The 14,157-nt window shown below is 50.1% G+C and overlaps 1 protein-coding gene across 5 annotated transcripts in view; it reads right to left on the bottom strand.

The window, feature by feature from the left end:
• Positions 1-214: 214 nt before the first annotated feature.
• The window catches only part of SCARB1 (scavenger receptor class B member 1), a 93,685-nt gene continuing 79,742 nt past the window's right edge, over positions 215-14,157 (bottom strand). For 2 of the 5 annotated variants that reach the window (XM_017889650.1, XM_017889659.1), the window contains 2 exons: positions 9,945-9,996; positions 8,632-9,039 (listed from right to left, as the gene is read on the bottom strand). In XM_017889650.1, the coding sequence (XP_017745139.1) occupies positions 8,632-9,039; positions 9,945-9,996 (460 nt within the window). Of the gene's footprint in view, positions 1,137-5,213; positions 5,343-6,287; positions 9,040-9,944; positions 9,997-14,157 lie in introns of those variants that run through there. The other 3 variants (XM_017889667.1, XM_017889675.1, XM_017889642.1) reach the window with 3 other exon arrangements.

The following is a 14,157-nucleotide window of genomic DNA, read 5'->3' as shown; positions in this document are numbered from 1 at the left end:
ACTCATGCAGTATTTCTATGAAACTCAACATTGCACAAGGTTGAAATTTAAAAACAACAGGAAGGTAAGCCAGAAGCCTAGCCCTGGGAGAGACGCTCTTGGCAGCCACCAGAAAGGAGCTATTGACCAAGAGAAGAAGAGTCCAGAACTTCCCAGAGGCCCCCACTGCTCCCCCAACCCCAGCAAACAAGGCTGTCACAGAGGCCAGCATCAAATTTTGTTAAAGGTTTATTACTTCAATAGTGAATTATTTTTCAAAGATGATAAAACTCATTTCCAGTAGAAAAGGGTCACAGGCTGGTCCCAGGGTCCAGGAACGCCCAGAAGGCAGGGCCCCAAGGCCTCTTCACCTCAGCCTGGGCACCTGAGGGGCCCTGTGAGGGGGCGGGGCACCTCGGGGGCACAGCCTGCTGCCACTTCGGCCAGGGAGTGGCCGGCTCAGTCCGTAGGATGATGTCAGTTTAGGCTGGAGGAAACAGGCAGCAGACACCCTGATGTAGCGCCTTTGAAGACTTCGGGGAGATCAAGGTCCGGCCGGGGTGGGCGGGGAGCCTTGGGCAGCTGCATGGGGCATCTCGTGCTCACCCTGTTGTCTTCTGAGGCCTGTGTAAAGGCGCTTTGCCTGGCCTGGCAGCTATTTGGTACAGGAAGCCGGCACTCCCAGCCTGGCCAGTCCCGCCTTGGGAGTCACTACGTTCCCAGCCTGGCCAGTTCCGCCTGGGGAGTCACTACGTTCCCAGCCTGGCCAGTCCCGCCTGGGGAGTCACTACGTCGGGCCTGCAGTGTTTCACCCTGAAGGGGAGGAAGCCTGGGCCCAACAGCTGAACGGGACAGGCCAGGCTCACCCAAGGAAGGGGACACAGTACCCACAGCCCCTGTGGTCAGGCCTGTGGGCCACATGGAGAGAAGGTTCCAGAACAGTGCTTGTCGACGAGCCTCTCCCTGCAAGTCCCTTCAGCAGCAGCTCTGTCCCTGAGTGTCTGCACAGGCCTGCATGCATGTATGCCACAGGCACATGGCAGCTGGGAGGTTCAGGCTGTGGGGCTGGGGGAGTCCGGGAGAAGTGGGGTGTAGGGGCTGGGGGGCCGGTCAGGCCCAGCGGCCGGGCCTGGCTGGCTCATGGTGTCCTCAGGACCCTGTGGAGAAAGGCAAAGCTGGGTGACCACCCACGCCCTGTCACCAAACCCCACCCTCATCCCCGCCCACCCAGGCCCTGTACCCACATCCCCAGCACAGACACCACCCCCGCCAGCAGGCTGTCAGAGGTGAGAAGAGGCTGGAGTCGCCTACAGACTCCTGGAATGTCTCCTAGAGGGCCTCTTCAGCTCACTCAACACCTGCCTGGCCTCCTCGACCTCCTTTAGGGATGGAGAAACTGAGGCCCAAAGAGACTTAATACAGTGAGGGACAGAGCAAGCTTGGGGGGCCTGTGTGCAGCACAGTCAACACAGAACAACTGAGGCAAGCTCCGTCCCTCAGGAAGAGAACATAGGTTTACGTGTTGATTTATTTTTTATTTTTTAGAGACAGGGTCTCTCTCTGTCGCCCAGGCTGGAATACGGTGGTGCCACCGTGGCTCACCACAGCCTTCAATTCCTGGGCTCAAGTGATCCTCCCACTTTGGCCTCCCGAGTGGCTGGGACAATGACATGTGCCACCACCATGCCCGGCTCATTTTTTAATTTTTTGTAGAGACCAGGTCTCACTATGTTGCCCAGGCTGGTCTCAAACTCCTGGGCTCAGGCGATCCTCTCACCTCAGCCTCCCAAAGTGCTGGGATTCCAGGCGTGAGCCATCACGCCTGGCCTGCATTTTTAAACCAACGTCACAGGACGGTATTCAGCTTGAACAGCACTCATGAACAGAAGACAGGGAGGAAAGCCGGCCACACAGCAACACACGCAGCAGGATGCAGCTTCGGTCACATTCAAAAAGTGACCTGTTGCTCATGGCTGCACACATGCAGATTCAGAGTAAACAAACCCACAGGCCAAGTTCCTGGCAATGGCTACTCAGGGCACGCAGGACATGGGGCGAGGGACGAGGGCCACACAGGGAACAAGTGAAACCAAAGGCACAAGATGCTGACCATCTTCAACACTGACAGCTGTTAGCAATGGCTGAGTCTGGGTGAGAACTGGCTACTGTCATTTGTCTAGTTTGACAGTTGTAGAAAATTTCTCAACTTAAAAATTAAAAATACAGATAATGCTAATGATAAGAGTGTGGGGTGAGCCTTTGTCCCGCTAAGTCCCCACCTCCCTTGCCCTGAGCAACAGAGGTCTCCCTACCCCGGCAGCTGGGGCTGGAAACCCCTGCCCACCTCCGCACACCTGTGCTTGCTTCACCAAAGGGTAGGAAAATAAAACTCCTGTTCAGAGAGAGCGGGCACAAGGGCCAGGGTGTGCTGTACTGAGCCAGGCATGGGGGAGGTCAGCCCCGCCCCCCACGCCACCCACTGAGGCAGCATGGGACACCCACAGGTGGCTAGACCTTAGCCATGTGGGCCCAAAGAGCCGTGACTTGAGAGAGTCTCACTCAAAAGTAGAAAGGGGAAACCACCCCCAGGCTGTAAAAGAACCCCTGGTCTTTCCCAAGGAAGACACGTGGAACAAAGCCCCCAGGTGCCAGAGGGTGAAGCAGGTTCCTCCTCCTCCCTCTCCTCCTCCTCCTCCCTGACACTTGTTTGACTGAGGAACACAGACTTGGAGTGGGAGAAAAGTCAGTAAGAAGCTAAGAAAGGTCCAGGAACATATCCCTGAAGGGCCACCCGGACAGTTGTCCAGGCCGTTCACTGCACAAAAGGATCCAGCTAAAGGGTTGCAGACCAGTGGACACAGTTTACCAAGCCCCCTGGCCTACAGCAGGCCTCATCTGCCCAGGGCTGTCTTTTCTTTATTTACATAAAAATATCCTTTTTCCCCCTTCTCCCAAGCAAGGCAGCCCCTCAGGGCCATCCCCATACCCAGGTACAGGGCAAGGTGTGGGGCCTTCCCCGGGGACTCAGGCCTGAGACTCAGAACAGGACCCAAGAGGGGACAGCAGTGGCCTGCAGGGGAACCACTGGCCACCACCCAGATGCCCACTCCAAGCTGAAGCTGGCCACTGGAGGACACTGCGTTCCCCGTTTCACATGCCGAGGGGATCCAGGGCGCTGGGCTGGGCTCGAGACTTTCCAGAAGGCCGGGCAGGAGGGTCTTTTTAAGTCAAACACTTGTCTCATCACCTAAAAATTGGATTCTGTTGGCAAAATAAAGGGGAGACCCCAGTTTTGTTTGGGGGGCGGATGACAGGACATCCTGGTTATGTCCAGGGAGGTGCAGCCATGGGGCCCTGGCCACTCTATCTGTGCTAAAAGTGAAAAGCTCCCTGCTCTACACTGACCAGGCCCTGACCAGCCCCCACCCCTGTACTCTGGGAATCCCAGGCAAGCTTCTGCAGAAGGGAGCAGTGGCTGGAAGGAGCAGGGACACCGAGGGGGCGAAACAGTGCACAGCACAACAGTGTCCTGGAGGAATCCTGGGAGAGAGGAAGGGAAGGGGGGCCCGGCTAGAAGGCCTTGTCTGCAAAGCCTGGGGACCCTGTCCCAGGGAGGTTCCTCTCCAAATATTAACACTCCATCCCAACACGGTCAGACCCTGCCCGCTACTCCCAGATGGACAGGAAGGCACCCCAGAGCTTGAGTGGGACACGGGGCTGGCAGCGCCTGCCAACGCCAACAGGCTCCTGCCCACCCCTTGGCATTTTCTTTTTCGTTTCCTTGTCCAGCCCTGGCAAGTGAGAGGAGCTAGAGACAGCCAAGTGGCCCCAAAGAGTGGGGCTGCTGCTTCATGTCCCCACAGTATGGCTGCCTGGAAAGCTATTTTCACCCAAGTAGGCCCAGCCTCAGAAGCTCTTGAGGGCAGCACAGTTTCAGAAACTAAAATAACAGCTATCATCAGAGGCACCACTTTAGAGCGATTCATCCCTGCCCAACCCCAAGTTGTAGGGCCTGCAGCTCTGCCCGTCTCCTCCCCTGGCAAGGACACCATCCCTGGCCACGGCTCCCCCACGACCTCAGCCCTGCAGAAACCTGGCCAAGGAAACGGAGAACCCCCAGGGGCATCAGCCTACTTCCCCGGCAGATAGGGTGGCAACGTAAAATCAGGACACCTAGTTAAATGTGAATTTCAGGTGAAGAACAGATAGGTTTTCAGGATACGTGTGTCCTGTCATTGCATGGACACAATAAAAATTATTTATTGCGTACCAAAAATTCATATTTAACAGGCACCCTTCTGTTGTTTCTTGTGTTCCGTTTGTTCGTTTGTGCTCAATCTGGCAATCCTACCCTCAGATCCAGTCCTAGGTATACTATACAGTTGGTGTTCAATTGATGCCTACATTCTTTGTTCTTGGTCAGTCATCCCAGATTGATTGATTGATTGATTGATAGATTGATTTTAGTTTTATTTTTTTGAGACGGAGTATTGCTCTGTTACCCAGGCTGGAGTGCAGTGGCATGATCTTGGCTCACTGCAACCTCCATCTCCCAGGTTCAAGCGATTCTCCTGCCTCAGCCTCCTGAGTAGCTGGGATTACAGGCATGCGCCACCACGCCCAGCTAATTTTTTTGTATTTTTAGTAGAGACAGGGTTTCACCATGTTGGCCAGGCTGGTCTCGAACTCCTGACCTGAAATGATCCACCCACTTCGGCCTCCCAAACTGCTGGATTACAGGTGTGAGCCACTGCACCTGGCCAGTCATCCCAGATTTAGATCAATGTTTCTCAAACATGTTTCTACATCAGAATCTCATTAGGGTCCATTAAAATACAGATTCCTGGGTCCCACCAAGATTCTATTTCAGAAGGCTAGAAGGCTGCCCAGGGATCTGCATTTCTAGCAGATTTCCCCAGGGGAGTCTATTGCACAAGAGATTCCAAAAGCAGCAGGCCTAAGCCTTGCTCCTGCCTTTCTAAAGTGACTTGCAAACAGGCACCAGCCCACAGAACACAATTTGCCCTCTGGGATCAAAACAACTGCTATTCACTCAGATCATAGGAAGGGCAGTTTCTCTAAAAGCAAAATACACAAATATGCATCTTCAGACTGTAGACACTCCAGGTGAAGTTGAGCTGAAGGAATGAGCCGGACCCCAAATGTTTTAAGCCGCCAGCATTCTGCTTGATATGGGAGGGGCAGGGAGGCGCACGGTGTTACCTGGTACCCACCTACAGTTTTGCTTCCTGCAGCACAGAGCCCTTGGGAGCTGATGTCATCAGGGATTCAGAATAGGCCTGAATGGCCTCCTTATCCTTTGAGCCCTTTTTACTACTACTCCAAAATAAATAGCATTTCTCCTAGAAGATAACCAAGCTAATTTATAGTTGACGTTGAAGCCACATAAAAATGGTTTTACACGGTTCTTTGATTTGCAAAAGGCAAAGAGGAAATAGGAAAGCTACAGAAGTTTGCAGTCCAACAACCCTCAACAACCGCAGATGGCTGAGATGTGGGGAGCTGCTGCTCTTAGACAGAAGTACAAGGATTTTCGGGAAACACACCTGGGAGGTGGACAAGTCAAGCCGAAAAGGGCTCGTCCACTTGAAAATTTAAACCAGCGAGGAAACAAGGTGGGGAGGTGGGCCATGGAGACTGACAACCAGTATACTAGCTGCAGGGCTGCTGAAAATCAACCAGGAACAGATTGTTCTGTTAAAATACTTTTGATTTTTTTTTTTTTTTTAAGAATGACTTGAGAAGAAAAAATTACTGCTTTTAAAATTTTGAGACAGGATCTCACTCTGCTGTCCAGGCTGGAGTGCAATGGCGCAATCATGGCTCACTGCAGCCTCCAACTCCTGGGCTCAAGTGATCCTCCCACCTCAGCCCCCCGAGTATCTCAGATTACAGGCAAGAGCCACCACACCTGGCTCAAGAAGAAAAATTTCTCTAAAGAGAAATTAAAATATGTTGAGTTTATCCACATGTGATTTTTTTTTTTTTTTCAATCAGGACAAATTACATAAAAACTGATAAGGCCAGTCAGGCACAGTGGCTCACACCTGTAATCCCAAAACTTTGGGAGGTCGAGGCGGGCAGATCACAAGGTCAGGAGTTCAAGACCAGCCTGGCCAACATGGTGAAACCCTGCATCTATTAAATATACAAAAATTAGCCGGCCAGGGTGGTGGGCTTCTGTAATCCCAGCTACTCGGGAGGCTGAGGCTGAGGCTCCCGCTTGAACCCAGGAAGCGAAGCTTGCAGTGAGCCAAGATTGCACCACTGCACTCCAGCCTGGGCAACAGAGCGAGACTCCATCTCAAAAAAAAACCCAAAAAAAAAAACAAAACAAACAAACAAAAAACTGGTAAGGCCCTGCTAAATCAAAACACACATAATGGGATAGATTTCACTTATGTGGCCTCCAGTGAAACCTGCAGGGAGGGAAGCCACACTGCCGATCATAGCATTCTTACTGGATTTGAGGGTGGGATGCTGATTTGGGGGCTACAGCAGGGAAGGGGACCCTAGCCAGAGCCTAGACATTCTGTGCTTCCTGACCCTCCTTCCCTGTTCCCATTCTGATGGACAATTTGGATAGAGACAGAGGGAGACAGAGGGATGAGGCTATCGCGGCCTCCTCTGGCCCAGCCCCTCAGCCAGTTCTCAGGGACCCCCTCACATGGCTGTGCGTCCTCGCCTGTGGACACCCATGGTGATGCTCTGCCACGGGGAGGTATTCACGGTCTGGGAGCGTGGGTTCTGATTCCTTCTCTCCTCTCTACATAATTCAGTCTAGAAACTGGAGGGAGTTCCCTTTTGCTCACTGGAGTCACAGCCCTGCTGGGTCCTGGCTGCCCCAAGGCAGTAACAGAGAAGGGGGCTCCCAAAAGGGCTGGTTGGACCCAATGATCATTGATCATCGGGAGCTCAAACGCTACAGCAGCAACATGATGACAGCTGGTGTCCAGGCTACCACCTCACATTGTGGAAACCTTTTCCCCCCGAGGACAGGAATTTTGAAAGGAAGTCGGGTTTCAGGTCTGAAAGCCAAGGTGAAGAACCAAGAATGCTTTATTCTCACACAGCAGGCAAGCAAGGAAGCAGTCAAGCCTTCCCTGAGAGAGGGAAAGAGGAAGAAGCGTTCACCAGTGCTAAAGGAAGCAGGTACTGCAGAGGACTCAGGACCAGCAGAGCAGCGGGGCGGCCCCAAGGCCCCCAGAAGGCCTCGGCCTGTGGCCCTAGGATGATGCAGGTGGGGGCCACCTCAGAGAGTGGCTTTCTGCTCCATGCATCCAAAAACAGCCTTTCCTGATGCCTGCCAGTGGGTAGCATCCCCTCCCCCGCCATGGCAGCTGCTCGCCCATCTCCACTGCCCCTTGAGCTCTGTGATCACAGCTCTCCTGTCCTTCGTGTGACTGTAGTAACTTGCCTAAAGGTCTGCCTTGCCCATCTTTGCTGCAGATCTCATGTTCTGGTCATTTTTGCACCCCCTGACCTGTGCAAAGGACCTTGCAGTGAATGCCATGAATGAATAAATAAATGACCCCGAAGCAAGGAGGGGCACTTTTATCGCCCCTCTTCTTGCTGCTTCTGGAGGTCTGAAGCCCAGGGCTGGAGCTCTTCCCCCCACTTCCATCCCCTCCTGATAGCAGCTGCCCCATCCTGTTCGAGCCACTGACTTCCTCACCCACTGGGGCCTCCCCGCTGGGCCCAGGCTTCCACCCCTCCCAGCCCAGGGCCCACTTGCCAGCCAGCAGCTGACCTAGTGATTCCCCTCTTTAAAAGCCTCCAATGGCTCTGTCACTCCCAGAATCAGTTCCAGACTGCTCACTCTGCACCACAAGGCCCTGGGTGGCCTGCCCTGTCCACTCCCAGACACCACCCCCTACTTATGTCCCTGCCCTCTCTCCCCTCCGGCCACCCTGGCCCTACCTGACCCTCCGATGTGCCTTGCCTGTCCCTGCCCCAGGGCCTTTACAGTGGCCGCTCCAGGCAGCATTCCTCCTGTGGCTGTGCACTGAATGCCTCCCTGGCCTCCGCTTCAAAGCTCACTATCTACCTCTTCAGAGAGGCCTTTCTGGAGCTCCATCTGTCCTTGTCCCCACTTGCCCCAGATATGCACTGTCCAGTCTGGGAGCTGCATTTGGCTGGTGAGCCCTTGAAATGGAGCCAGTCCAAATTGAGACCTGCTGCACATGGACCACACACACAGGATTTCAAAGACTTCGTGAAAAAAACTGCAAAAATATTGACATCCTTTATACTGATTACACGTTGAAGTGATAATATTTTGCATATATTTGGGTTAAATAAAATTAAAATTAATTTCACCTGTTTCCTTTGACTGTTAAATGGTTACTAGAAAATTTAATCTGAAAACTTCACACGTGGCTCACGCAGTATTTCTATTTGACACCATGGCTCTAGCCCCTCACATTTCCTATCATGAGTGTAATTATCTTTTCTGCTGATTTATTTGGTTTTCATCTGTCTCCCCGGCTGGAATGCCAGCCCCCCCTCAATCCCCCTGAGCAGGCTCCTCAGCTGTCTCCTCCACTGCTGTGCGTCCCCTGCCCCTAACAGAACCTGGCATCCCGGGTGCTGACTTGATGAATGAGCGATGCAAATACCAGGTCTCATTACTCAAAGCCCACCTGCACCCCCTCCAAGGGAGGGTCCCAGGCCTTCCAGAACAGGCAGAATAGTGGCAACGCAGCATGCAAAAGACGCAAGCCTGCAGCGCAGCCCCCAGCAGTGACCGCTCCCACTCCGGCACAGAAGCAGGACTGCTGCTGGAGGTGGGTTCCAGGCTGTGGTTGGCCAGAGGGTCCGATCTGAGGCCCCCTTCCCCCAGCAGGCAAGCGAATAGCTGTCAGCCCGGGCCACACTCTGGCCAGCACCTACTTTGCTCCGGATTTGGCAGATGACAGGGACCAGCAGCAGGACACAGCCCAGCGCCAGGATGACGTACTGGGCATAGTGCATCACCTTGGGCATCAACACCAGCTGGGTGTAGAATGTGTGAAGAGTCTCCCCCTCCATGGCCCCGCTCTGAGGAGGCAGAATGACAAACACATGAGCTGGAGCCACAGGCTGTGGGCTACAGCGCAGATGCCACCCAACACCCTCCTCTGTGCCCGCCTCAGCCTTTCCCCATCTCAAGCTCCCTAGCTAAAGCATGTGTTGGAGCCTGCCAGGGACCTCCTCCCTCCAGGACACAGGTGAGACTACAATTCCCAGACTCCCTTGCAGTTGGGCAGGGCCATTTGATCGTGTCCTGACCAATGGGAGGTGGGCCTGGCCTCACGTGACTCCCCATCTCTTTCCCTGCCACTGAAAGGAGGATCTACAGGAGGGCGGGGCCACCGGGGCCCTGGAACCCTAAATTACTGCAGGAAGCAGAGCTCTGCTTCCCCATCAACCCACTTCAGATTGGGCTATGAGCAGGAAGTGAACTTGACATTCGGAGGCTTGTTTGTCCTGGCCATTAGCTAGCCCTGATTTAAAACGAGGTAGGCAAGAAATAAATAAAATTAAAAAATAAGATAAAATTTAAAAAATAATAATAATAAAATAAAATAGGCCAGAATGAATTCTAAAAGGATGCGAGAAAAGTAAGTTTAAGTAGAAAGCTGACATCTTGGAAACCAACTTCCCCACTTTCAGGAGAAGAGGTTATATGCCTCAACAAAATCATTTTACACCCAGGGCCAGGGACTTTACCGTTTCATGCAGCTTCTGTCTTCCCCATCTCAAGGGATCCCTTTCAACTCAGTGGGATAACTGACATAGGGTGCTTGGACAGTGTGAAATTTCTGATACACTGGTCCATGTCACAGTCCGGTTACCCTGGCCCAGCCCTCTCCCTTTCTGCAAGCCGCTTCCCACCCCCTGCCTCAAATGCCCACACTGGCTCTTAACAAAAGCCCCTGATACTGTGCCCAATGCATCCTTACCTCTGCAAACCAAAGCAGCGGCAGGACCACCGGCTCAATCTTCCCAGTTTGTCTGGAAATAAGCAAGATATAGCTGTGTGAAACAAAGTCTTACACCCAAACCTTGATATAATTCTGCTTGAATACAACATCTAAACGGATTTAGTATAATTTTGCACACACTAAACCCTCACCACCAAATATAAACAATGAGCTGATTTGCATTTCTCTGATGGCGAGTGATGATGAGCATTTTTTCATGTGTCTGTTGGCTGTATGATGTCCTTCTTTTGAGAAATGTCTGTTCCATATCCTTTGCCCACTTTTTGATGGGGTTGTTTGCTTTTTTCTTGTATATTTGTTTGAGTTCTTTGTAGATTCTGGATAAAAATTAAAAACCCTTTGTTAAGATGAGCTAGGAGCTTGCAAAAATTTTCTCCCATTTGTAGGTTGCCTGTTCACTCTGATGGTAGTTTCTTTTGCCTGTGCAAAAGCTCTTTAGTTTAATTAGATACCATTTGTCAATTTGGCTTTGCTGCCGTTGCTTTTGGTGGTTTAGACATGAAGTCTTTGCCCATGCCATGGTCTGATGGTACTACCTAGATTTTCTTCTACAGGGTTTTTTATGGTATTAGGTCTAACATTTAAGTCCTCTAATCCATCTTGAATTAATCTACGTATAGGGGTAAGGAATGCCAATCAAAAACCACAATGAGATACCATCTCACACCAGTTAGAATGGCAATCATTAAGAAGTCAGGAAACAACAGGTGTTGGAGAGGATGTGGAGAAATAGAACACTTTTACACTGTTGGTGGGATTGTAACTAGTTCAACCCACTATGGAAAACCAGTATGGCAATTCCTCCAAGGTCGTAGAACTAGTGTACCATATGCCCACCCCATCCCACTACTGGGTATATACCCAAAGGATTATAATTATTCTACTACAAAGACACCATGCACACGTATGTTTATTGCCGGCACTATTCCACAATAGCAAAGACTTGGAATCACCCAAATGTCCATATGTGGACGGACTGGATTAAAGAAAATGTGGCACATATACACCGATGGATACTATGCAGCCATAAAAAAGGATGAGTTTGCGTCTTTGTAGGGACATGGATCACGCTGGAAACCATCATTCTTAGCAAACTATCACAAGAAGAGAAAACCAAACACCGCATGTTCTCACTCATAGGTGGGAAACTGAAACAATGAGATCAACTTGGAACTCGGGAAGGGAACTCACACACTGGGGCCTATCATGGGGAGGGGGGAGGAGGGAGGGATTGCTTGGGAGTTATACATGATATAAATGATGAATGATGGGTGTGACGAGTTGATGGGTGCAGCACACCAACATGGCATAAGTATACATATGTAACCAAACCTGCACGTTTCCAACATGTACCCTAGAACTTAAAGTATAATAAAAAAAAAAGTACTATTCCTGTACTTATGGATTATATCATAATTTATTTAACTATCATCTAACTGTTCATCTACTGATGAGCATCTAGATTGTTTTAAATTTTAGTTTCAAAAAAATGCTGTAATAAACACTGCTTCTAAATAAAAAAATTAAAAAAAAAATGAGCTGAAACACATTAGGAGCCATGTGACAAAACTGTCCCCAGGCTAAAGGTCTCAGTCTACAGCCCTCAATAATACTTGTAAATAAGACTAACTTTAATTCTTTTCATTTTTTATTTTATTATACTTTATGTTCTAGGGTACATGTGCACAACGTGCAGGTTTGTTACATATGTATACACGTGCTATGTTGGTGTGCTGCACCCAACTTTAATTCTTTAAAAGGCATTTTTTTGTTGTTGTTTTTTGTTTTGTTTTGTTTTCTTTAGTTGACAAGGTGAGATGTTTTCCCAAAGGGCTGTTTGTCATCACACAGCTTTGAACCTGTGATCATAAGTTCTGGGGCCAGGAAAGACTTGATTCTGCAGTCTCAATCATTCCCTCCTTAGCCATGGTTTTGATTTCTGCCATTTCTTACCCTCAGTACAGTACAGTAAGATATTTTGAGAGAGAGACCACATTCACATAACTTTTATTATAGTATTTGTTATAATTATTCTTAGTTATTGTTAAGTGCGGCTATGCGTAATTTATAAATTAACTTTATCATAGATGTGTGTGTATAGGAAGAAGCAGAGTATATGCTATACAGGGTTCAGTACTATCCCCAGCTTCAGGCATCCACTGGGGGTCCTGGAATATACCCCCGGGGATGAGGGGGCCACAGTACTTGACTGGTGCAGGCTTAGGGAACCGGTGTTTTGATGTGCTGCTAGAAGGAATCTCCCCTGGCAAAGAGCTTGATAATTTGACAATAATCTTTTTAAATTAAAAACTCACATCTCCTACAGGGCAAAGCCCACCAGTGACCTAGCCAAAATCCATTGGTCCCTTTTAGAAACAGAACCCAAATTTTACTCAGGATGGCAATGCAGCCAGTTAAAGACTCCACCTCAGCCTCTCTTGTGGCAAGTGAGGCTCTGTAACCAAGTTCTGGTTAATGAGATGTTTGCAGAAGCATTATGTGGGATGGCCGGGAAGGCTGCTTAAAAAGAAGCTTTCACAGCTGGGACATGAACCTTTTTTCCCTCCTCCCTTTCAGACGCCTGGAACGCAGATGCAAGGGCTGGAGCTCTGCAGCCAGTGGGACCAGAGGTGACCTTGAGGATGGAAGCCATGTGTTGGGAAAATGGAACAGAAAGATGAGTGGAACTTGGACCATGAATGTCTCTTGCCATACTCTGACTGTCTGCCTCCAGACATCCTCTAAAAGAAGATTTTTTAAATAACAATATACCTTTGTCCCATTTGAGCAACAACTGTTGAGTTTTCTGATCTATACTGCCAAACTTAATTCCACCAATATACCTCACGACCCAGCAATTACGCTCTTCAGAAACTGCCCTAGAGATGCTCACACATGCACACAGAGGCACAAAGATGTTCAGTGTTGCTTGGACTAGCAAAGACAAACAGACAGACAAATGACAACATGTATCTTCTCTATGGTGACATATATAGGAATGTAAAGAAGTAGGAAAAGGCCTGGAAGGAAGCACAGCAAATTAGTGATGGTGGGTATGGCTAAGGATGGCGGGGAGTCAGAGGAAACTCTCTTTATTCTTCCCCTCAAGAAGATATGTTCATATTACCTGTGACATTAAAACTTACACGCCAAGTTAAAAAGATAATAAAATCCGAAGGGAGAATAAAAGTTAACTCAATGCTGGAGAAACGTGACAGGCATGACCTCATCCAGGCTATCAAGGTCAACATCCACAGTGATACAGTATGTTGACAGAATGTACCCTAGATGGTCTGAAGCTGCAACTTTCTCTCTGTGGTCTTCCTCCTCCCAAAACCCATCACCCCAGTCTAATCATGAGAAAAGCACCAGACCAATCCCAGGAGACGGGCATCCTACAAAATACCTGACCAGTGCTTCTCAAAAGTGTCACTGTCATCAAAACGAAGGAGAAATGAGAGACTGTCATAGCCAAGAGGTGCCTAAAGAGACCGGAAGACCAATGCGACACCTGGGAAACTGTGACCTGCCACGACAAAGGCGGACCGTGCAGACGTGACTACATCAAGGCTCTGAGATGGGGAGAGTGTCCTGGAATATCTAGGTGGGTCCAAGCAGATGTGGGTACACCAAGGTTCTGAGATGGGGAGACTGTCCTGATATCTACGTAGGTCCCAGGGAATCACAAAAGTCCTTAAAGAGAGAAGTGGGAAGTCCTCGCCAGAGCGATCAGGCAAGAGAAAGAAAAACGAAAAAACAAAAACAAATTGTAAAACACCTAAAAAAAGAAAAAAAAATTTTTTTTTTTGAGAAGGAGTCTCGCTCTGTCGCCCAGGCTGGAGTGCGGTGGCGCCATCTCGGCTCACTGCAAGCTCCGCCTCCCGGGTTCACGCCATTCTCCTGCCTCTGCCTCCTGAGTAGCTGGGACTACAGGCGCCCGCCACCTTGCCTGGCTAGTTTTTTTGTATTTTTAGTAGAGACGGGTTTTCACCGTGTTAGCCAGGATGGTCTCGATCTCCTGCCCTCGTGATCCGCCCGCCTCGGCCTCCCAAAGTGCTGGGATTACAGGCGTGAGCCACCGTGCCCGGCCAGAAAATTTTTTTAAAAAGAGGGTCTGGGGCGTGGTGGCTCACGCCTGTAATCCCAGCACTTTGGGAGGCCGAGGCAGGTG

This window comes from Rhinopithecus bieti, unplaced genomic scaffold, assembly GCF_001698545.2.
Source record: "Rhinopithecus bieti isolate Rb0 unplaced genomic scaffold, ASM169854v2 scaffold_574, whole genome shotgun sequence".
Lineage (NCBI taxonomy): Eukaryota > Metazoa > Chordata > Mammalia > Primates > Cercopithecidae > Rhinopithecus > Rhinopithecus bieti.
The sequence above is the reverse complement of the archived record's forward strand: the minus strand, read 5'-3'. Positions and strand labels throughout refer to the sequence as shown.